General features: G+C 33.9%; 1 protein-coding gene and 1 pseudogene across 1 annotated transcript in view; one reads left to right on the forward strand and one right to left on the reverse strand.

Annotated features, from left to right (window-relative positions):
- LOC145292057 (carbamoyl-phosphate synthase [ammonia], mitochondrial-like) overlaps positions 1-26,683 on the forward strand; it is a 165,484-nt gene that overhangs the window by 9,677 nt on the left and 129,124 nt on the right. Inside the window, exons 2-3 of the mRNA XM_080138102.1 lie at positions 8,209-8,318; positions 25,478-25,622. Coding sequence (XP_079994228.1) covers positions 8,209-8,318; positions 25,478-25,622 — 255 coding nt within the window. The remainder of the gene's footprint in view (positions 1-8,208; positions 8,319-25,477; positions 25,623-26,683) is intronic.
- LOC145292480 (U2 spliceosomal RNA) lies at positions 11,257-11,404 on the reverse strand (annotated as a pseudogene).

Raw genomic sequence — 26,683 nt, forward strand, 5'->3', positions numbered from 1 at the left:
TCATGTTCCGACGTCATTTGCGCATGCGTAGAAGCGAACTTGTCATGAGAGGACGGTTTTTGCTGACCCCTTCCTGTAGAAAACTGACAATTTTAGGGTGTTTTTGGCTAATTTTTCGATATTTGTCGGGCGAAGGATCGAGCTTGAAAATGATACCAATCTCGTGAAAATCCGTGACCCGTGTTGAAAGTTTTTGCGAGACATACAAACATACATACAAACACACACACATTTTCGTTTTTATATATAGAGACTAGCGGGGGGTACCTGGCGTGGCCCGGGTGTTTGTAGGTGTGTGTTGGGGGGGGGTGATCTAAACAACCCTGTTTAAAAAAAAAAAAAAAAAAAAAAAACGTTGGCCAGGTATTTGGAGGTGTAAAAGAAAAAAAGTTTTCGTTGGCTTGAACCCCCGAACCTTTTACGTGGAGATGGAAACGAAATGGAAAATAAAAACCCTGAGACGTAGCCATCTCAGCCACGAGAGAAGAGGAATGAAAAGATGAAAAGCCTCTTAATTTAACGTTTATAAAATGAAATTAACAGATGCGAAAAACTTAAGTCGCGTGATTTTTGACCTTGAAACATGGCGCGGCTGCAAGTTAGTTTTCGCTTGTTTTATACTGAAAAGCGAAAGATACAAGGGACGCTCTAAAAATCTGGAAAAAAATAACGGGTGAAAGTCGGGCAAATTGAATAGACAGGCGACCTCCGTTTGTAATTCATATATATTATCATTTAGATGTGATATAAAGTTTTAAGGAATGAGCCGACCGAAAAGTCCAGCGAAAAAAGCCTTTTACAGACATACACAAAAAGCGAACACACGCACATACATACACACATTTTCGCTTTTATATATATATACATAGAAGATATATATATATATATATATATATATATATATATATATATATATATATGTAGCGTGTCAGTATTGGAAATCAATCAGTAGTGTTCATTTGTAAGAATGCGAGAGATAAAATAATTTGTGTCTACTGAATAAGAGTGTGGAACATTTGCTTGCATTTTTTAACTTCCTTCATTCTGTGGATCCTTCAGGCTTGACAGACTATGGATACCTACTGTTTGTGTGTGAAACTTTTGTGGCAATAGTTGCGCAATCTACAACTACACCTCTCGAGTCGACATTGTTAAATACCAGTGGCAAGTAGAGGTTCAGGGTTAGGGTTAGATAAGTGGAAAGCACATACAGCGCCTACAATTCTCAAATGGTCACCCATCTGGTACCAGCCAGGCTCAATGTTCTTAACTTCGGTGATGTGACGAGGACCGGTGTGTCAATGTGATTATGCCGTACTCTGTTTCTGTGGATCACTATGTATTTAGAATGAATTTTCAAGACCTATATAGTAAAGGTTAACCTATGTCAATAAAACCATGGTACATCTCTGGAACGTAATGTATAATTTTTAAATAAATAATTTGTGCGTGTTTGTGTACATTTATATATATACTGTCTCTGGGCAAATTGTAATGAATATCTGTTCTGATACTAAACTTCATCTTCTGGTTTCGGTCAATGAAGGAATAATCTTTCTAGACTGAGACAAAACATTTTTCCCCCCAATTCAAAGTGTTCCATTTTGGAGAGCTCAAATTTTCCCACGGTGAAAACCGAAAGTGGATAGTAAGTAGGAACTACATCAACTTTTATTAAAAAAAAAAAAAAAAAAAAAAAAAAACTGAATCTTTTTCTTAAATTTATGAACAGTTTAAAAAGTTACAAGTTGAGTCAGTTTGAAATGCATAGCAAATCTTTTGTTTGATGAATACGGATTTCAAATCTTCTATTCTCTCATTGATTAAATGAAATGTGACGTCTAAAATAATTCCGGATATCGAAATATTTATTTGTTAAATTGCTTTGTGTAGCACGTATGATTCATAACGCATATCAGCTTTAGTTTCTTTATTATTAAAACTCTGTCCCAAACACTGTTACCATATCTGGGTGGGAGCTGCTCAGGGCACCCTTTCTTACTTTTACATTGTTCAAAACCGGCTTGGAAATCTCACAGTATAAATATTGTCAGTCTATCTCTGCTCTTTTGATTTTTCATTGCAAGTGCTCGACTGAGCTTTAATCTATGCCCTTTCCTTGCAAAACATTCACAAAAACTTGTCTTCCTACAACCACCGTCAACAATTCCTCCCTACTCTCTATCTGTTCCTAAAATTAAACGCAAATTCTATGAACAAAGCTTCTTTCCTAGAATCTCTACCTATGGAATTCTGTTTCGCTGGTCTGCTTTACAGCTGATTACAACATGATCATTTTCAAGTCTAGTGCAAACAAGATCTTGTTGAGCTGTCATTTTAAATAATCCATGTCCTTAAGTGGCCTTCGGGCTTTAATAAGCGTTAAATCCTTTGTAAATTAAAAAAAAAAAATACAGACGTAAAAATAGATTTGAGTACCGTTTTCACTTGCTGGCTGTATTCTTTGCTCACCTTATGCCAAATACAACTACATAGACGTTCTTCGTGCATTTTGTTGGTTCTTTCTGGAATTATGAATGTGTAGTTCTCTCTTAACTCCAACATAATGTCACAGTTCAAACATGATGACACACTGTAAAATGACCTTAAGTAATGCCAGGTATTTAGTTCAAAGAAACAATGTTTTGCTGGCAGTAAGTTACCTATGTTACCAAAAATAGAATCTCTCTGAAACTTTCTCGAAGACTTGACTAACAAACTCCACTATGAACAGCATAAAACAGACATGGAGGTTGTTCTTCACTTGCTAGCTGTATTTCTTGCTCACAAGTACATAAGCGAATGGTGAATTTATTCAGTTTTGAGATTGAAAAAAAGTGGTAATTTGCAAGTGGTGAAACACAAATATGGAGAAATAATTTGGATAAAAACGATACTGTAGCTCAACAATAATAACTATTATATAAATACAACCCGAAATAATTTACTTTGAAATAAGAACGTCTTTAATTGTCTGACACTGAGCAAACGGCCATTAACGTTTTATATTACATAATATTTAATTTGTATTTATTAAATTATATATATATATATGTTTATTTATATTATTATTATTAATCCTGGAAATTTCTATCTGAATGTTTAATGAACGTTATTTTTAATTTTACATCAACACATACATTAAATAATTAAATATTAGATTACATTGACTATAGATTACTTAAGAAGATTTGATTTTGCAAGAGGATGACCTGACTATTTGTTTATATTGAATAAATGTTTTTTTTTTCTTCCTCACAGTTATATATATATATTCAAAAAAATTTTCCAGTTTATATATTAGTAGCCTAGCAAGGCCACAGGGGAGACAATCAAGCAAAAAAAAAAAAAAAAAACTAAACAAAATTCATCCCAAAACAGCAAAACTGAAATTAGCTTGTCAGTTGGGGGTTCATGCTAGCTTTGATAAATACTTTTGCAGTTTTAACCTAAAAGCTACAATAATATCAGAGCGTCCCTATTTACACTGAGCATCTACAGAATGCCAACATTAATGAGTCTCCTGTGGAATTTCCACAGGTCCCGCAAGTTTTACATAATTATTTCATAGAATCGATTTTGTTAGAAGACGACTCCATAAAGCTGTTTTAAGAATAGAAAAGTATTTTGTTGTCTTTCTGTTCTACATAACTTCAGGTATACTTCATGCAATATGGAGAAGTAATGTCCAGATTAGACTTTGATTGATCCTTATGTTTTCTGGCGGAAGTATGCACTCTCGCAGCTGACTTGTTCTGAAGTTTAATTGTACGTAACATGAATCGGTCTGGTTTCTTGTTTTTGCTAAGTGTAAATCTATTTTTGGTCTTACTGAACGTCAGCTCCGTTGTTGGATTCTTTTGTTTTCGATTGGTGTGACTCGTTTGTACACATGCCATTAAGTGTCGCCTTGTCATTTATCGCTGCTCAAAGTTCTTTTCTTTTTTGTTTTACTTGAGCGACGACGGACAATTGTTGAACACAAATGTGATCCAACTGTTGTTAAATTTAGTGTTTGGCAAATTAATTTACTGACATTTACCTATTTTATTTATTTTTTCATTTTAAGCCGAACTGAGTGTTTGGTTTGGTTTCCACCTACCAACACTTTTCAGGTTATCTAATACCTCATTTATTTTGGTAACAGTTTTTTATTTCGCAACCTTTAAATATTCATAGTTATTTAGTTGGATAACGTGTCTCATCATTGGACTACCCTATTAAAAAAAACAAAAAACAAATAACAAAACAAAAACAATAAACATGAGGGCCGTTCCGGAAGAAAGGCCTTCTATTTTTAACTTAAAAACTAAAAAGTTGAACAGCTAAAAAACTGTAGTGGTACTATTTAAGACGAGCGACCCTTTGTGCTCTAGAGTTTATTGGTCCCCCAACATAGAAGGGATTGGATGTAGTAATTCATTTCCGTTGTCCGTTCGTTTGTTCGTACTTTTCTCAAGAACCGCGCCTGGAATGTTCTCTTGAAATTTTACGCAAACATTAGTCATGGTGAAAGTAAAATTTTGCCAGAACAGATTTTCCGGGTTAACTCTGGTTGCACCCCTTATTGGGCATTATAGGAGTAAAATTGCCCCCAAATCGTTCATTTGTTCGCACTTTTTTCAATAACCACTTTGGATTTTTAAACATTTTGCACAAACATTAGTCATTGTGAAAGTAAATTTTTCACTCGGAGAGGGAGACCCTGCAAGCTCAACTTATTTTTCTACATAGTCACCGCCATTCTTAATGCACTTTAGTCAGTCTCCTTTGATACCTCAGTTGAAAAAGTCTGGAGCGTGTGTTGTCACTTACATCTCTGTAGCCACTCTGAAATTGCCAAACCCATCTCCCAACTGCTGACATCAACTGCATCGCCTTCATAAACAACAGGTGATGGCGAATTTAATTTTTTCTGCATGGAGGAATTCAAGGACACATCTGTACTTCTGACGCATGTCCATGACAGGTGTTGTTTTCTAAGCCTCTTCTGTCTTCATTCAGGTTTCGTTCTGTTCAGTTCTAGGAGGTTAATTTTCCCAGCCTCTACCTTCTCTCTGAGAAGGTTAGTTTATCGCTAATTGCTTGAGACGCCTCTAATGGGGAATGGCGATTGTGATGCTCAGGCATTTTCTGTAGGTCAGAGTGTGCTAACCCTAGTGCACTGCCTTCTCCAAACCACACCTGACCTTATCTAACAATTAATGATGGGATTATTCCAATAATTTCCCGATTCCCCCTCTGCCAGTTTTTGGTCTACATATATGAAACTTCATATATAGGGTATTCGAACATATGTTAAACTTTATATTTCAGTTTTAGCCAGGGAAAATCTGTGCAAAAGTGAAAATTAAAAATGAAATTTGCCAGGTGACGGTTGAGTGACAATATTACGAATATGCATTCGTAACGTAATAGCTATTGGTTCATGTTTTATTTTTTAGCCTTGTCGCAAACGTCTTCATAGCTCAGGCATTAAAATCAAAGTTAAAAGTAAATCGTAAGCTAAACGTTTTCATTTCGATTCTTGGTGGTGGCACACAAGTCAATTTTTTTTTTTTTTTTTTTTTTTTTTAAATCATTACTATATATTGGGTCCGATATGATAAAAAAATAAATGCGAAATCTGCATTAATCAAAATATCATATTTAAGCATGTTTTATGACTGAGCAATGCTGGGCGACCTGCTAGTTATTACTTAAAGATTAAAGACTAGCCAACTATAAGTGTTATATGAATAGATAGTGATCCAGAAAACAGCTTTTATTTAAAAAAAAAAAAAAAATTCTATGGTAAAGAAATGAACCCAATTGTTGTAAGCGGCAAAATAAAATAAAATAAATAAATAAATAAAAATGTATTGCGTTAAGGTCAAAATTGGCCAATAAGTTTTAGATCGATAGATTCTAACTCAGAAAACGGCAAACTCCCCCTCTTTGTCAGAAACATCACTCATGGAATGTGAGGACAAAAAAGACAAAATAAGGGAAGTGAAAGGTATGAGGCTGCTGAAAGTATACCTAATGTTCACTTTTTACTCTGCTTCTTGTTCTGCATATAGCTGGATAGTATAAGGAGATGTGTGTAGAAGAGAAGACGCTGTTAGTTGTGTTAAAGGAATGGATAAATGTCCTTGGGTAGATGTAAGGCAGTTAAGATTGCAGGTCTAGTTCAGAGATGGCCGAGGAAGACATGGGAGGAAATGATAAAAATGGACTTGATAGAGAAATAAAAACCTGGTCATAAATAGGTTAGTTTGGGAGTTAATTTCTTAAAGCTGTCCAACACATGCCAGCATGTAAAACGGAAGGTAAACTGAATATAATGCTAATATGATGACTAATTCGTTAAAACAAACTCTATAAATAAATATTTCGATATGATGAATGTATATTTTTGAGGTGAGGATTGATGATTATTTTTTGTTTTATTTGGACTATTATTCTCATCTTGGTTATTTATTTATTTTTTCACAACGTTTCAGCCGATATAACCTCCGGCCATCTACGGGTGCATTGACACTAGATGTTGGTGAAAAAAAAAAAAAAATGAAATAATTACAAATCCTCATCTCAAAACTATACATTCATCATATCAAAAAAAGCGGAATAGACCCGAATTTATTTATAAAAAAAAAAAAAAAAAAAAAAAAAAAAAAATTGGCTCTATTTCCGTTTAAAATTTTTAACAGCTGTGTTCATTGGGAAAGCAAATAAACCAAACATTTTTTTTTCACTGTTCACCAAATAACATCAGTATGAATGCACCTGAGGATGGCCGGAGGTTACATCGGCTGAAACGTTGTGAACCCCCCCCCCCAAAAAAAAACCCAACCACGATGAAAATAATAGTCTAAATAAAAAAAAATAAATATTTAGATATTAAAAACTTGCTGCTTTACCAAAATGGATGAATTTGGTATGAAATAAAATGGAAAAAATGTTTGACCATTTGATTAGGAGTAAAGTGTAGTATCTGCTCTGATGCTGCATCTAGTCTTTTCTGTCCTCTGTTGATGAAGTCTTTCCTTTTAGACAGAGGCAATTTTTATTGTTTCAACCCAGATTGCCTCATTTTAGGGAGCTGGATTTTTTCCACATTAAAAATCAATCTCGTCTTACTCTGTCCTTGTGGGGAGGCAAGTAAATAAGAACCTGAAAAAGATTTGGTATGCTTGAAAAGAAATTGTATTTTTATTTTAAATGGTTTGGACAATAAAAGAAACTAGCAGGACCTGTGGAAATTCCACAGTGGCATCTTTCATATGTAATACATTCTTGCTGAGCATTCTGTGGACATTTAGCGTGAATGGAGACTCCGCAATATTATTGAAGTAAATAATCTGGTTAATGTAATGTCAGAATATATCTGGTTATTACCGTTTATCTTCAATATCCTTATGGAAGTCTGTCATATTTCCATTGTATAGACACCTGGTGCGAATGGAAACTCGCGATATCATTATACTATCTTTAGACAGAACAGATACTACTCTTGGATGTTAGCCAGAAGACAAAGAAGGTATATTTTAGTTTCACGTACGGCCTGAAAACAATATCATTTTTTTTTTTTTTACATTGCGTCTTCAGTGATCAGGAGATCCTATTTATTAAAAAGGTTGGTTTTTGTTTTACGGCATATCAACCCTTCTTAGGTTATTCAATGCCAAATCCAATGATTTTGAAGAAAAATATTTTAATAGGATATATATATATATATATATATATATATATATATATATATATATTTTCAAGTCAGTTTTTATTTAATCCATAGTTAGAACCCTAACAGGTACTACCACTCCGGGTCGGAGTGGACCTGGGAACAATGGCAATTAAGGGGTGGCTCCACACTCCCCAAAGCCCGCAAGCTGGGGTCTCACCATTGGATATAGTTTAAGGTCATATCCAGGACCTTATTAAAAAGGAGGATAGAACGTGATAACATACTACAAACATTAATTTAACATTTAATATAATAAAATAATAATTTCATGTTCGTAGTGGGTTATCAACTACCTTCCTTTTTTTAAAACGGATCTCCCGATCCAATAATTTATCCAGAAACCCTGATGCATGTACATAAGTTAAAGGTATTACTGTAAACATTGTTCCTTTTTTCTGTGTGCGTTTTCCTCTTGGTTTTTTTGTTGTTTCCTTAGTAATGAATATTTAATTTTTTTTTTTCTCACTATTAATTTGTTTCAGCATCGAAAAGCCCATTTAGTTTTGAAAGATGGCAGTCATTTCCAAGGTTATTCATTCGGCTTTGAAGGCTCTTCTGCAGGAGAAGTTGTATTTAACACTGGCCTGGTTGGGTAAGTAGCAAATAATTTTAACATTAATAAAATATTAATTAAATGAATCGACTGTAGTCGAGGGTAATTCCACGGCTCCCTTTATATTGGTTATTAGACCAAGATATATGGATGGGTACTACCACGGCCACCGTGAGTAAGAAGGCCTGTTAACTGAAAAATGCCTGCAGGCAATGTAGGTAAGATTTGTCAGACTGGCAGTATTATATGAGGGTCATCTGCAAAAGAGCAATAAAACATTTTTAAAAAGAAAAAGGAACAGTTCGATTAATACTGAAACTGAACTTTATTCAATATAAAATATATCATCAAATCTGTTGCCAAGGCCGCTGGAAAAATGTTGGGATCTTTCTATCGATCCAGTAGATATCCCACTGCTGATGCAATTCTCTATCTATATAAGAGCCAGGTATGTCCAAGGATGGAATACTGTTGCCACATCTGGGCGGGAACTGCTAGAAAGGACTTGTCTTGCCTTGATAGAGTTCAATATAGACTTTGTAGCCTTGTAGGAGATGTCCTTTTCTCTACCGTGCAACCTCCATCTCAGATCTTTACTAAATAATAACTTTGATATATTGTCTAGGCTGATTATTTCCTTACAAACACACCAATAAATTAACTAATATTTCATCATTTTTTTCATAATTCTTGGATATGTTACTAATTTCGGCAATAATTTTTCATAATTTCAGCCCTTCTTATCTCCTTCCCCTTTACTTATATAATAACTTTGATATATTATCTAGGCTGATTATTTTATTATAAACACACCAATCAATTAAATCACATTTCGTCATTTTTCGTAATTCTTGGATATGTTACTAATTTCGACAATAATGTTTTATAATTTAAACCAATCTCATCGCCCTCTCTTACTAAAAAATGACTTTGATATATTGTCTGGGTTGATTATTTCATAAAAAACACAACTATCAACTCACACTTCATTTTTCTTAATTCTTGGATATGTTACTCATTTCGACAGTTATTTTTAATATTTTTAACCTACATTATCAACCCCCCCCCCACTACTAAAATAATAACTCTGATATATTATCTGGGATGATTATTTCATTTCAAACACACTAATCACATTTTGTCATTTTTCATAATTCTTGGATATGTTACTAATGTCGACAATCATTTTTCATCATTTTAACCCACATCATCGCCCCGCTTACTAAAATAATAACTTTGATATATTGTCTGGTCTGATTATTTCATTGCAAACACACTAATGCATTAAATAACATATTACAGTTTTCATAATTCTTGGATATGTTACTAATTTCGACAATTATTTTTCATAATTTAAACCATCCTTAGCGCCCTCTCTTACTAAGATAATTACTTTGATATATTTCCTGGGCTGATTATTTTATTATAAACACACAATCGATTAACTCTCACATTTAATCTTTGTTCATAATCCTGGATATGTTACTAATTGTGACAATAATTTTTATAATTTAAAAGCCACATTATGCCTCTCCCTCCTACTTATATAATATATTTGATATATTGTCTGGGCTTATTATATCATTACAAACACACCAACAAGTAACTCACATTTCATCATTTTTCATAATTCTTGGATAAGTTACTAATTTCAACAATAATTTTCATAACTTTAACCCACTATATCGCTCCCCCTTACTTAAATAATAACTTTGATATATTGCCTGGGCTGATTATTTCATTATAAATAAATCAATCAATTCTGGATATTCTCATAGTATATATGTTTCACCTATCTTATTCAATCCCAGGTGATGCCGCATATTCTGCTAATGTATATCATTCACCTATCTCATTCGATCCCGGGCAACGCTGGGTATTTTGCTACTATATATTTTCCACCTATCTTATTCAATACTGGGCAACGCTTTCTGATAGTATATATTTGCACATCTCGCTCAATCCCGGACTGACTTCATATCCGCCACCCCACTGTTGAAAATATACATTAAATAAAGTAATGTTTTAATCGTAAACTGTTTCAGCCATTTCCAGGACTAACTTTATATCCCGAGCCCACTGCTAAAAATATACATGAAATAATGTAATGTCTAAATAGTAAACTGTTTCAGCCATATCTGGAACTGACTTATAATCTCCAACCCACTGTTGAAAATATACATGAAATAAGGTAATGTATAAATCGTACACTTTTTCAGCCATTTTCGGGACCAACTTATCTTCCATCCTACTGTTAAAAATATACATTACATAATGTCCAAAACGTAAATGGTTGCAGCCATTTCCGGAACCGACTTCATATTTCCCATCCCAATGTTAAAAATATACATTAAATAAAGTAATGCGTAAACGGTTTCACCCATTTTCGGAATTGATTTAATATCCCCCACCCCACTGTTAAAAATTTACATGAAATAAAGTATGTTTAAATCGTAAACGGTTTGAGCAATTTCCGGGACTGACTTCATATCCCGTAACCTACGGCTTAAAATATACTTGAAGTAAAGTAATGTTTAAATCATAAACTGTTTCAGCAGTTTTTCGAAAGTAATACATAAAAACATTAACACGGTTAGAGATTAGGCAACCATTGCTTCAACATGAATTTCTGAGTGTAGTGTATCAGTTTCAGAATTCCAGTGACTTAAATCCCCTTTTTTTGGTCTTGGTAAATGGAGAAATCCTTCATTAGTGATACAATTTTTATTTTTGTTATTGACCAGAGTGCCCCTTTTGGCGAGCTTGTTTCCCCCTGAATTTTTGAATTTTTAACCGACCTCATGTCCAATTCCGCTCGTGTGGGGAGGCAAGTAAACAAAAAAATAATCAGAACGGACATTTTCAGGGCATTTTATAATTAAATTAGAAATAACTTTTTCCAGTTACTTTTTTAATATTAAAACTTTGTTACATTAAACATAGTACCTATTCACAATGCCTCCCCACGGGACAGATTTATACATCAGGGTCGTTTTTTTAACGTGGAGAAAAAATTGTCTTAGTTGTAAAGGATTACTCTTCCACTGAGAGAAAAGAAATTGAAATGTAGCACCTAAAGAACAGATACTACACTTTGATCTTAGCCAAAAGGCTAAGAAAGACAAAAATCATTTTTATTAGCTTTGCCTCAACAGCGACACCAATTTTTTTTAATATTTCAAGGTATTTGGAATCTTTCCTTTTTTAGGGATGCACAGCATGATAACGGACGGAGCAATAAGCGTAATAATATAATGATGATGATTATCCAAATGGAAGAACATACATGATGATGATTATCCAAATTAGAAGAACATACATGAACATTCGTAACACAGCCATATTTTTTATGCCTGTTAGCGTGAACACGTAGTTGAACACCGGAAACCTACAAGTTGATCAGGAAGTAACATTACGCTGTCATGTTCACTGGCCTACTGGTAGTACTACTCCTTTACCTTTATTACTCCACTTATTCTTATAATTCATTCACGTCACGACTTTAAGTTGTGTCAGAGGTTAGATGTGACAGTTATAGAGTTCGTATGACCGTTGTGATTGCTGAGTTTCCAAAACTCAAATCGTTCACAAAAAGAAAACAAACTCAGAAAGTCGCCTTTCATTCGCATTCACAAGTTGCAAATAGGTCACAAACGAGAGAAGAAAAAAAATTATCAGATCTGGGATTCATCTCTAACTGGATTTAAGTGTTATACGCGTGTTGCTCCTCTCAATTTTCCACATGTTTTATATTTGTGGAGAATCCCACTGAAATAAACATCAATCACATTTCAAATTGAAAAAAAAAACACTAGAGTCAGAATCGATCATATATATTCAGCAAAAATAAAGAAATAATAAATGGTACTTTGTACAAGAAAATAAAATAAAGATATTCATGCAAAGAAAATGTCTCCAATTTTGCAGTATTATCTGTGCGTGTTGCACCTGTCTTTTTTTCTTCCTTTTTTTCTTTTTTTCAGTCCACTGTCAGCGTACTACCAACAAGCTATAGTAGTCGACAAAATCCTGTTGAAAGAGAGAGAGAGATTGAGCTATTGTATTATTTGGTGGTGTGCTCGAATGACAGTGAGGTAGAGTGGGAAGAAGGTAGCTTAACAATCCCCATGGGAGCAGGCAAAAACTCTCCCCAAAATCGCTCTCCACACCTTTTTTTTTTATAGGCAGGACGGTGAGTGGTGAGGTAAATTCTCCGACCAATCAATTGTTCCCATGTCGCCTCACCACAAGACGGGATTGGTTCCACATCTAACCATGCTGCATATTAATAATTCCCAGACATTTTGTTTTCACTGTAACATCAACTCTAAAGTCGTTTCCACCCATTAATCTAGGGTCTCCGTTTGCTCAACACACAATATCTGCAAAATATGTCCTCTTTTTGCAGACAAAACAGTTCTACCATTTTCTCGCTGTTATCAGAATTTTTTTTAAAGAAATAATCAAAATTAGGAGAAAAAGGTTATAGCCTGTTGTCTCTAGCAACACCGGGTCTAACTTGCCAAAATGGTGAAAGGAGTGGCTGGTTACTTTTAATGCATCTAAAACCAAGCTTTTATCTTTACATCATCAACGCTGTGATCCTCATCTGGTATCAATTGAAATGAATGGCTCTCATCTTGGGGAGGCCTCATGTTTTGACAAGCTTCTGGGCTTGACCTTTACTCCTGATCTTAAATGGAACACATACATTAAATCCGTTGCCAAAGCTGCTGGAAAAAAGGTACGTCCAAGGATAGAGTACTGTTGTCACATCTGGGCAGGAGCTGCTAGAAAGGACTTATCCTGCCTTGATAGAGTTCAAAATAGACTTCGTAGCCTTGTAGGAGATGTCCTTTTCTCTTCCCTGCAACCTCTTTCTCACAGAAGAGATGTTGCAAGTTTGTCTGTGCTTTATCGTTATTTTCATGGCAAGTGCTCGGCTGAGCTCCAATCTATGGTCCCCCCTCGCCAAACTTTCACAAGAAACACCCGTCTAGCAGAAATCACTATCAATAATTTCCCCCACTCTTTATCTGCACCTAAACCTAAACGTAGATTCCATGATCAAAGCTTCTTTATTAGAACTGCACGCCTGTGGAATTGTCTTCCGTTTTCCTGCTTTCCGGCTGACTACAATATGGTTGTCTTAAAGTCTAACGTAAACAAGTTTTTGATGAGCCGTTACATATAAGTAAACAAATTTACCAAATTTCCTTTACTAATGATTACTATATTATCCAATTTCTACTGTATACTCTTTAACCCTTATCCTCGAGTGGCCTCAAGGCCTTGATAAGTGGGAATGCCTATGCAAAAAAAAAAAAGAAAGAAAAAGCCACACCATTTACTTTACCTGCTAATGCCGTTTAGGAAGAAAGCATAAAATGCTTTTTTTTTTCGTCTTTTGTATGATTCTATTGAGGATCGAACCTTTGTGGCTTTAAAATTTAGTGATGAATCCTGGCATCTATACTGAATTCTGCATATAATGCTTTACATTTTTCTTATATTCATTTCGATAAGAAAGTTCTGACAGTTTTTAATTTTGATTTCAAATGATGTATGTTCAAACAAGTTTTCGTCATAATACCTTTACTTTGTATATCATTTTAAAGAGCGTTTTTCACTCTATCTAATCGTTTAAATTACAATCATTTTAAAACAATTATGTCGTCTTTTCAGAATGTTGACCACAGTATGGTAAAAGAGCAAATTCGCACAATTTTCTTATTTCAATTCCAGCTAAGCGATATCAACGAAGACGCTTGGCCTAGGAACCACTACTGAATGCACAGCACAATGGTGGTTCAAGAAATATCATGGCGGCAACGAGAATCTTGAAGATGAGCAAAGTGGTCAGCCAGCAGATGTTGAAAATGATCAATTAAGAGTCTTAGTCGAAGCTAATCAACACAACTGTTTGAGAACTTTCTTCTGAATTAGACATAATGTATATGATTTCCAATCACTTGAGAGAGACTGCAAAAACAAAAACACTTGATAAATGGGTGCCTCACGAATTGAACAACACCTAAGAGAAACACGGTTATAGAAGTGTCATCTTCCTTTCTTTTGCGCAACAAGAACGGCCATTTCTCGACCAGGTTGTGACTTGTGATGAACAGTGGGTTCTTTAATACAACTGGTGATGGTCAGCTCGGTGGTTAGATGCTAACGAAGCCCCATGACACTCCCTGAAGCCAGAGTTGCACCAAAAGAAGGTCATGCTGACTGGTTGATGCTTTGATGTTTTTTTGAATGCAGGTGAAACCATTACGGCGGTGCAGTACTGTCAACAAATGGATGAAATGCATCAGAAACTTCGACAACAACACCCAGGATAAATCAACAGGAAAGGTCCAATTCTTCTCCATGACAATGCCCAACCGCATGTTGCTAAACCAACCCTGCAGAAGTTGAATGAATTGGGCTAAGAAACTCTGCCTCATCCGCCATACTCTCCAGACCTCTCACCTACCAATGACCACTTTTTCAAGCATCTCGACAACTTTTTGCATGAGAAATGCTTAAAAAAACTTAGGCGATATCAAAAACACCTTCGGTGACTTCATTATCACCAGAATGCAAGATTTTTACGTTACTGACATAAATACGCTTGTTTTGCGTTGGCAAAAGTGTGTTGATTCTGATGGTGCTTATTTCCATCAATAAATTTTTGAGTTGGATTTAAAAGTTATAAAGTACAAGAACTTTCTTGTAAACCTGATAAGAATAATATTTTAGTAATAAATTAAGAACACTTAATAATATTGCATTGCCACTTTGACTTTGGGTTACTGGTAAGGTTTCAGGAGGGATTACCTTTTTATTTTGTAAGAAACGAGTAATGAAGTCAAACAGTATACATTATTTAATTATTGGAATTCTTTTTGAGATGAGTAATTTGTATATTTATTTGCAGACCACTATCCTCATCGTTTAACGTTGTTTCAAACAACAACGTTAAACGATGAGGATTATAGTCCGCAAATAAATAAAAATGAATGTTTATATATTATTTAATTTGAATTCATTATTGAGATGATTATTATTTATTTATTGCGGACTATTCTCCTCCTCTTTCTTAGATGTTGTTACACAACGTTTTGGCCAACTATTCCTCTGACCTTCATCAGGTGGTAACCGCGATGGGATAGAAACTCTGAGTCTCAATAATAAATTCCAATTATATATATATATATATATATATATATATATATATACACCATTCGATATAGACCCGACCATGGAAGATTAGATAATAAATAAACGTGGATTTATAAGACCAAAAAATCCAATCTTGATCACCCTTCGAGGCCCGTAGTGCAGTGGATAGAGACGTTGAATCTTTACAGTGCCAGGTGAGAATTGTCTGAAGATAGCGGTTTCAATCCTACCCAAAGCCAGCCAAAGGTTTACTTGGCCAAAACGTGGTGAGACGACAACTATGGATGGCAGTAATTGCTGAAAATGCAGTTAGGGGATTCAGAGTTCCTATCCCATCATGGTTACCACCTGACAAAGGCCAGAGGAATAGTTGGCCGAAACATTGTAAAACAACATCAAAGAAAGATGAGGATAATAGTCCGCAATATATAAATTGTCAGTGTTTATTGAAATATATTACAAATTAAGCACTATATAACAATGGCATATCTAATAGAGAACATTGCTGAAGAAATTGTTTTTTATAAAATAGTCCCAGAGGAATTTCTGAATGGTATCGGTGAACAATCAATGCAGTCACGATCTCGAGTGTTGAATAATTCTTAGAACAAAAATAGCAGCGAAGAATTGAGGTAGTCCTGATCAGCAGTGGTTCAGTCATCTCAAGAGGGAGACTGACAGCGAACTCTTTCATCCAAAATTCGGTATTTTTATAATGAGGTTAGAGGTTTCTCATTGGTTGATTGTCCTAACCGTAGTTATAAGATTGTCCAAATGTTGGTAGTCATACATCCATTATAATCAAAAACAATATTACACCCTCTCCCCCTTTTTTTTTTAAATATAATGAAAAAGTCGTTTTGGACTAAATTTGTTTTTATAGTGTAAAATATATATATATATATATATATATATATATTTTTACTTATTTTTGGAGTTTATCTTTATTGGCATTGGTCACAAAATATCATTATATTAGTAGAGTGTGTATAAAAAGAAACCATTTTTAATTTAATTGTTTAAGAGTTTTAAAAAATATCTATAATATAAAGCTGAACGTCTATGTGTGTGTCTGGTCATGAATAGGCTCCTATATGGTTGACTATCATAGAAAACTGATCACATATAATGATAGAAGATGTATCGAGACACAGGAATGGGTATGTTGTATCTGGCGTAATGATGATTCATTAAAATTGTGGGGTCTGCGTACGCGCCTTGTCCACAAAGTATGGAAATAAAAAAATTTAAAAATGAAAAAAAAAAAAACGTTTACAAGTGTTTTTGATACAGATGTACATAATAATACTTTGATAAGTATGTTTTAACTTAAATAGGGATGGTATAATAAAATTGTGGGGTCTGCGTTCGCACCTGGCCTCCATAGAATGGAAATAGGCACAAACTTTAATAAAGACTTTTCATATCTATCTGTGTAAGTATACTTTGATAATTATGTTTCAGTTTGAAGAAATATGGTATAATAAAATTATGGGGTGTTCTTTTGCGCATGACCTCCATAGAATGGAAATATGTCATAAAGTTTAACAAGGTTTTTTTTATATAGATCCACAGAATATTGTGATAAGTGTTTCAGTTTGAACAGGTATGGTATAATAAATTATAGGGTTTATCTATTTTATTTTTACTTTCATCATATTTTGCTTTGGTTTTGATACCCCTGAATTCGAAACTATCTCTTTACAAGCCTTCCTTTTCATAACCTATCATACTTTCATAAACCAGAGTCCATTTTCTGTAGGCTGTTTTTGAACCCAGTCAACGACGGGTACTTTTGCTAGTGTGTGTGTGTATGTATATATATATATATATATATATATATATATATATATATATATATATATATATACACACACACACACAGATACATGCCCTGCTCGGAATGCCGACAGGTTTGCACTAACATTGTTTGCAGGGTCAGAGCACTCCTCTGGAGCACTGGTTATTTTAAGCCCCACTTTCCGACCCTTTTTTTTTTTTTTTTTTGTACTCCTGTTTGATTCTACTAGATTCAGGGCTTGCTACCTAATATCAAAGCTTCATAGTTACACTTTCAAATTGACTAAGTTGATCAAAACTGGAAGACAGATAAGGTTTATTAAATCTAATCTTTGTTTCAAATCCTTGCCCAGTGGGATGAGGGGGGAGTAAGAAAGATCGAGGATTATTGTTAAATCATATATTGTCAGCCTATTTCAGTTTTCACTTTAATGCATTGCATACTTTCAAGTGAGCTGTCAGCTTCTTTATCCCACTCTGGTTTTTAGTGATGTAATATACCTGTTTTTATTAATTCTCACAGTTTAGTAATCCTCATCCTAGGTTCATCAAGTTGACCCTAACTCACTTTTCATTTAACTAATCATTTTATATACTAGTTGGTTTACTCGTCCAATATCAAACACAATTTACTTGCAAACTGTTTTAACTGCTAAAAAAAAAAAAATGTCCAATGACATTAAAAAATAAATTATACAAATTATCTGAAAAATCGAATTTCGTTTTTCATTGTTGGAACAAATATCATTTGATCAAATCAAAGTCTTCTGTATAAAAACTTCTCTATTTATAATCATCAATTGAAATAATTATGTTAAAAATGTTTACGAACCATGTAAGCCTTCAATCACGTTGACAATTGTAGTAAAAGCCCTCGATGGGACTCTGCTCAAGGTTGTTGAAAACTTCAAGTACCTTGGAGCATGGTCATAGAGCACTGAAAAAGATTTTGAAGTGAGAAAAGCACTGGCACGGAGTGCATGTCACAAGATGAGGAAGATATGGTCATCCACTCTCTCAGAAAAATTGTCACAGTAGAAAGAGTTTTTCTCTGGTGCTGAGGCATGAACTCTTACAAATACGTTAAAGAAGAGACTGGATGGTTGCGACACACAGATGCCCAGGATGGCCCTCAATACATTATGGAAGAGCCATGCAGCAAACTAACAGCTTTATGGTGACCTGCCACCAGTATCACTGAAAGTACAGTAGAGAAGGATGAGAGTAGCCAGTCACTGCAAGAGACACAGCAAAGAGGAAGCCAGCAAACTAGCATGCTGGTTCTCTGGATACCAACAGATGGACACCAAAACTGTAGTAGAAGAATAGCCTACATTGACAACCTGCTTCAGGACACAGGATTGGAAAGTGTTCGGGACCTGCAAACTGTCATGCGAGATCAAGAGAACTGGAGAAGTCGTGTGGATTTGGTGGTGAAGCGTCCCGAAAGATAACGGAGATGAGATGATATTTATAATATTTTTATTTATATTTTAAAATTTTGAATTTATTGTGATAAATATATATATATGTGTGTGTCGATAAGGGTTCATAGAATTTGTACTTTTACATAAAGCCATCTTGGTTTTTACATGCATATGTGCATATATATGTGCATTTGTCCTGCTAGGTTTGAGACATGTATATAAATATCGATGTGGAAGCTTAACTGTATGGCACAATCACGTTAACACACCGGTTCTCGCCAGATCACTGAAGTTAAACAACATTGAGCCTGGCCAGTACCAAATGGGTGACCATTTGGGAAGGCAAGGTGTTGTATGTACCTTCTGGGAAGGTTGGGCGTGGGGCCAGCACCCTCACCCTGTAAAAAAGAACTCCTCGCTACAAAAGCATCTACAAAAAGTTGTAGATGGCCTATGCCCCTCCAGGGGGGGGGGGCTTAACTACAATCACCTTTTTACTAACCTGTCACTTTTTCCACCCACTCATTTTAACTCGCTTTCTTTCTTCAATGTGTCATTATTGGGCATATTGTCTTCACTCCCTCCCTATCCATTATAGTAATGTAATGTAAATACACTGATCTTCCTCCTGTCTTTACATCCTTCTTCCTTCATTTTTCTTTTTTCCTTTCTCCCTTTTTGACTGTCACTTCCTTTTCTTTCTTTTTGACTGTCACTCTCCTTTTCCTTCTTTCTAAGTCTAAAATGTCACTTTAATGTCACCTCTCTCACTTCAAGTTAGCGATTTAATATTTTATTTTTAAATAAAAAAACATTTTTCTCTTTTTTTTTTTTCATTTAAGCTATTATGAATAGCAGATAAACTTTATTCTATTGCCTGACGAGGAGCCTTTGATATTTTAATAAACCAATTGTTCTGAAACATTAGCATGTTCAGTGTAGCAACTATGTAATATTTGTCTATATAAATAAAAATATTATGTTTTGCTCTTTTTATTGAGCACTCTTAATAACTTCGTTTTAATTCATGGGTTTTATCTCCTGAATACCTTTTAACTTGGTGTGTGTGTATATATATATATATATATATATATATATATATATATATATATATATAGCAGAAGCAACTGATCTAGTTGGTTTCCTTATTCTGTACAATCTCACAAAAAATATAAATAACAAAAACATAGGACTATATAGAGGTGATAGCCTTATCATAGTCGAGATTCAAATGGCCCTAAATGTGAGAAAATAAAAAACATTAACTAAGGAAATGAATAGAATAGGCCTAAAAGTAGATATTAAGTATAATGTAAAAACAGTCAACTTTCTCGATATAACTCTCAACCTCTCGAATAACTCATATGAACCATATGCCAAAGATAATACCTAACCCATTATCAAACCACCCAAAGCACATCATTAAACATATGCCCAAATCTGTAAAAAAAGACTTAGCACTAATTCCTCTAAACCTGAAATATTCAACAAACATAAACCATTCTATTAAAATGCTCTTAAGGAAAGTGGATACTCAAATCCCATCATTAATTACACTGAACCTAATTATTCAAATACTTTAAACAAGAAAAATAGATATAGAAAAGTCATTTGTTTAATCCCCCCCCCTCTTTCAGTATAATGATCAAAACCAAACTAGGCAAAAAATTTTTTCAACTTATAAACACCCACTTCCCACCCAATCACACACTACACAAAATCTTTAATAAAAACACAATTAAACTTAGCTACAGCTGTACTGATAACTGGGAAAAAATAATCAAGACACATAATAGGAAGATACTTAACAAGGATAAAAATACAAACAACATTAACAATACTAATTGTAATTGCACCAACAAATCGGAATGCCCACTTAATCAACAATGTATATTAACAGAAGTACTATATAAAGCTATAATTGCCTCTACAGAAAACCCAATCGACAAAAATACTATATTGGCCTGGCCGGCACCTCTTTTAAAGACAAGTTTAGAGTACATAAATACTCCTTTACGAACCCCAACCATCCTAACAAAACCTTACTAACTTCCCACTATGCACATCTAATCCAAAATAACCGCATACCAACCATTACTTGGGAAATACTTAAAAATCTTTAAATTCCATGCGTCCTTTGCCTAAACAAAAAACTTTTTATTTCCAATTTTAAAGATAGACATTAATTACCTAATAAGAAACATGAAACTACCATAAACAGTCGGCATTACAAATCCCACCTCCTTAGCAATTGTGCTCCTTTCTGAAACATCCCTCAGACAACGTTTTTTACTCTGCCAAAGCATGCACTCAGTAACCATGTATCACATACAACTAATTACTATAACATCTACACTTAGACCCTCTTACCCCATTCTCCCTATACCCTACCCTACCTCACTAAATCCAACAAAATAACCTATATCTCCGAATACTACCATTTTAAGCCCCACTTAACTTTCTACCATACAATTACCTAGTAATCTACATCCATTGCTCTTTTTAGTTAAATTTACCCATCTATTCCCAACACAATTTCCCCAGTTTGTTGGAAAATATTGTGTTTATATATGTATATATCTTAATATATAGATATCCCCATATAAGTACGGGCATGGAATAGTTTATAATGTACTTTATAATGTAGTTAAAATCAAATACCTCAACCTAGAGCTGTAAGTAAAGTATTTAACCTTCATAAAACTTCCCTAGACCCCTCCCCAAACTCTATAATTATACCTTCCTAGGACCATCATTCTACCCAACTATTAACCATATAAGCATCTAGAACCCACACTCCCTACACTACTTGCTAGGAATATAGCCTAAAATCCTCCTGAATATTCGTAAATTAATTATTTTACCAATTCACCTACTTATTTATTGGATGCCTCCCTCTTCTTCCTAATATCCCATCTCTTTACATATTCCACTTATCTCTACATTTCTATATATTTCCTAATATACTCTCCTCCCTTCCATACCCCTGTGCCATATTTTTTATATATATATATATATATGCTCTACTATGTCCTACACCCCCTATTCATTCATTCATTCATTCATTCATTCAATTATCTTTTATCATTTACACATTTATCTGTACAGGTACTCAACTATCCCTCCGCTTACTTACTAATTACTATATATAAGTATGCACATGTGAGAATATGTTCATGTTTCTCTCTGTATATATGTATGCATTTCTACAGGTGTGCTCAGAATACCATTAATTTTAATACGCCTTACTTCGCTTATTTTTCTTTTACTAACTTCAGGCTACTTATTTCATCCTCAAATCTATGCATGTGTATGTACATGTATATGCCCCTGTATGTTTATGTATGTATATGTATATATATATGGATATAGGTGTATATGTATGTATATGTACGAGTGTCTGTATGCATGGGTCATGTATATGTACGTATGTGTGTCCCTGTGTAGGTGTGTGTGTGTGTGTATATATATATATATATATATGTGTGTGTGTGTGTGTGTATACACTTGTATGTGTGTGTGTGTGTGTGTGTATACACTTGTATATGCATGTATGTGTGTGTGTGTGTATACACTTGTATATGCATGTATGTGTGTGTGTGTGTATACACTTGTATATGCATGTATGTGTGTGTGTGTGTATACACTTGTATATGCATGTGTGTGTGTGTGTATACACTTGTATATGCATGTGTGTGTGTGTGTGTATACACTTGTATATGCATGTGTGTGTGTGTGTGTATACACTTGTATATGCATGTGTGTGTGTGTATACACTTGTATATGCATGTGTGTGTGTGTGTGTATACACTTGTATATGCATGTGTGTGTGTGTGTGTATACACTTGTATATGCATGTATGTGTACATGTTTGTGTATATATGCGTATATGTATGTTATGTATGGGTATATATATTTATGTATATGTACATATGCAATATATTTGGAACTAAACTTGCCTAGTTAATTATACTTACTTATATATCCCACTTTTATTTTAAAATAATATAAATATATTATTTTTTTTATGTATGTGTATTTGTATTTCTGTATGTGTATGCAGGTTTGTATATGTATGCGTATCTGTGTATATATATATATATATATATATACACATGTATTATATGTATCTGTGTATATGTATGTATATGTAATGCATTTGGCACTAAACTCGCCTAGTTAATTATACTTATATATCCCACTTTCATTTTAAAATAATATAAATATATTATTTTTTTTATGTATGTGTATTTGTATTTCTCTATGTGTATGCATGTTTGTATATGTATGCGTATCTGTGTGTGTATATATATATATATATATATATATATATATATATATATATATATATATACACACACACACACATGTATGTATATGTATCTGTATATATGTATGTATATGTAATGCATTTGGCACTAAACTCGCCTAGTTAATTATACTTATACTAGCGGGGGTACCCGGCGTTGCCCGAGTGTTTGTTTCCGGGACGGGGGGAGGAGTTTTAAAAAATGTTATGATAGGTAAGTAGGAAGGATCAAACCCGGAGTCATGAGTAAAAGTAGGAAAATAAAGTGTGAAAAAAAACAAAACATCTGCAACGTTAACAGTTCGGCCACCAAGAAAAGTCCATTCCAGTTGTTTAGGAAAAAAAAAAAAAAAAAAAAAACGACTACGGTAGGTCGGCGCGAACGTGAAAATATAATATGAATTGTCCAGCACGCTAACCACTACGCCACAGAGCACTGCAGCTTAGTTTAGTGATTTTAAATAAATTCACATGAAAGAACTACGAAGCCAAACCGGTGTTCTCTTCTCAACTGTTCCTTGTGAACGATCCCCAAACGGTATTAAGTGGTGGCAGGGGGAGGAGGAATTTATTAGAGAGAAAATATTTTACCACTTCCATTGATCTTAACCGATTTTGGCCGTGACTTCTCAGCAGAAAAAGTATTGAAATCTAAGATTATCGAGGAATTTGAGAAATAATAAGCCTATAACACACCTCAGATATTGTTCTGCCGTTTGTGCATATTATATTTGCATGAAATATCTTGATTTTTAATCCTATTAATGTAAAAATCAGACGGGGGAAAATATGAGTTCATTTTATTTATATAGAGATATATCCCATTTTTATTTTATATATATATATATATATATATATATATATATATATATATATATATATATATATATATAATCTTATACCCACTGTATCTACACAATTACTAAGCGAATGTTACTCAATTTCCTTTACTTTTATTATTTACTATTATTTTTATCTTTATCATTCTATTATTATTACTTTCTGTTACTATTATTATTTTTATTATCATCATCTATAGCTACCTACAGGCATGTTTTTATGATTTTATACGTGTTCAATACATGCCCGGCAATTCTCAACTTAATTTACTTTATTTCTTTGAGATTTTTTTTATAGCAAATACATTTAAATAGGTAAATCACTTAAATTGGATATAACTTAGCTCACTTTAAGAGGACGCATCTTAGTTACTGCACATAAATCTTTAATATGTCAAATTCCATATGACACCGCAACAACCTGACAGTACACTAGTGATCGCTACCTCCTTGTCTGCTTGTACTTCCCTTTTTCCATTCAGTCCTTATCTCTCGATTTCTCCTCCCCTACCCCTGCCTCCAAAGTCTTACACGTCTTACACCCTTCCCTCCTTTCTTTTCCATCCGCTTCCTCTCTCTCTCTGAACTCTGATTCGTGTCTGGCTGAAGTTTTTAAACTACACCCCACCCCTTTTCAATGTTTATTTGATTGCTAAATCTTAAAACTTAAATGTTGTCAAATCAGAATTGAAACTCCCCCCCCTTTTTCCCCTCCTTCTTTTTTTTCTAATATTGTTTTTCCAAATCATAATAACCACTTCTATTAAAGTCTGACGAAGTTGCTGGATCAGAGATACGATTCGGTAACAGAAACATGTGTAACTAAGCAGATAAAACAGTAATAATAATAAAAAACAATATGTATGTATATTATGACTACTTCATTTAACCACATAAATTAATATACGAAAGTATAGATTTATGCGTAAACTTTAAGTATTTACTTCAGCAATGCTCAATACATAGGTAGAGCTAAGTAGTAAGTTATAAAATATATATGGCGATTAAGCTACACAGGATATTCCGCATTTCATCCACACTAGGATTCATCAGGCTTATGCATAAGTATATCTATATTAGATAAGATTAGTTAAGATTTTTAATTTAAATGTAATTTTTTACATTCTATTCTTTCTTAAATTGTTAATTGAATAGTTAAGAGAACCCCCCCTCTCCACGTCTAGTATGAGTTTCTTAATAATAATGTTATTCCAGCATGATCTATATACTACAAAAGTACCAAAATTTCAGACTAATTTGATAGGATCGTTATTCATTTTTATTTGTTAATTACTAAAACAAAACAAAAAATGTTAAAATATTCACATGTTCAAATTAAAAAAAAATATTTTGAAGCCCATTTTTGGCATTATTTGAAGCTAATTAGAAAAAATGAAATTTCCAAAACAACAAAAAATGGAAATGTATTATAGATTTTTCTGATTTGTATTTTACAGAATAATGTTTTAAATGTTTCTTTTTTCATCGTTTTTTCTCTTTCATTTTTTCCTCACGTTTTGTCTTGGAAAATTGTTATGGAGTGGAGTGTGTCTAATGTTATGAAATTCCTCTGAATTTCAGATAATTTTTTTGCTATTGGTCATTTACATCCTTTGATTAATTCTATATTGATAAACGTCATTTTTATTTTAGTTACCCTGAAGCCCTTACAGATCCAAGCTACCGAGGGCAGATCCTGACACTTACTTTCCCCATCGTCGGAAACTATGGCGTGCCAGACACAAAAGTTAAAGATGAATATGGTCTCATGCTTAATGTAGAATCTGAAAGAATTCAGGTTTGTTTTTATTAATTTTTTTCCATATTTAAGTTTTGTATACATAAAATGTTTGAGATAAATCTTATAATTTCTTTTTTAGAATTATTTATAGTCATTAATAGCGGTGGAGTGCAATGAATAGCTGTTTCTTTATACTATTTATGGGTTTAAGAGCTGGGGTTTATTAACTGTTGGAAAACACCAGAATATTGCACAACAATGATGACGACGAAAAAATCAGAAACCTTAGCTGCTGCCCTGCATTTCTTGAACAGCTTGAAGGCTATGAGCTTGGAGAATTACAACTTATGTGGAACAGAAAGGATCATAACCTGACCGTTTCCAAACAATGAAATTTATCGATGAACTGCAAAAACCATACGGCAAAATCCAGGCAAACCAAACCTTGGTGAGAGATAGACGGGCGTCACGATGATGATCACGAAGAAATATCTTTGCTGTTCCTTATACAAGAGTTGCAAAGGTGATTTACTTACTGCCAAGGCCCCAAAAATTGCTTTAAAAAATTCAAGAAACTTTTGAACAAGGTAAAATACTCAGTTGAGATGGTACATTATTGGGAACAGTAGCATACAGAGGTCTGGTGATGCTTGGGACCAACTCCTTGATTGTATACCCAAATGACTTGAGTATAAGTCCTCATATTGAGAAAAGGAGATAGTTTGAATATGATTAGTTACATTAGTTAGTCTGAATCCTAAGAAAATGATAAAAAAAAAACAAGATGTCCCCCTGGTGATGACTGCAGCCAACTCCTTGATTGTATGTCCCAAAAACTAGAGTATAAGTACTAATAAATATTATGAGAAAAGAAGATAGTTTTAATGATTGGATGCTCGGGGTCATTGTCCCATCCTCTCTCTGCAGATTGTGAAGTCTGGTTGCACACTTCATATTAAAAAAAAAAAAGAAAAAAGCATGACGGTTTAGTTACTTTATTTTATTTATAACTAGCTTAGGTGCCCGGGGTTTACCAGGTGTTTGTAGGTGTGTGTTGAGCAAAAAAAAGAAAAATGTGGTAGTAGGCAGACAGGCTCGAACCCATACCGCGACAGAGG

This window comes from Euprymna scolopes, chromosome 13 (assembly GCF_053919585.1).
Source record: "Euprymna scolopes isolate OS-2025 chromosome 13, ASM5391958v1, whole genome shotgun sequence".
Lineage (NCBI taxonomy): Eukaryota > Metazoa > Mollusca > Cephalopoda > Sepiida > Sepiolidae > Euprymna > Euprymna scolopes.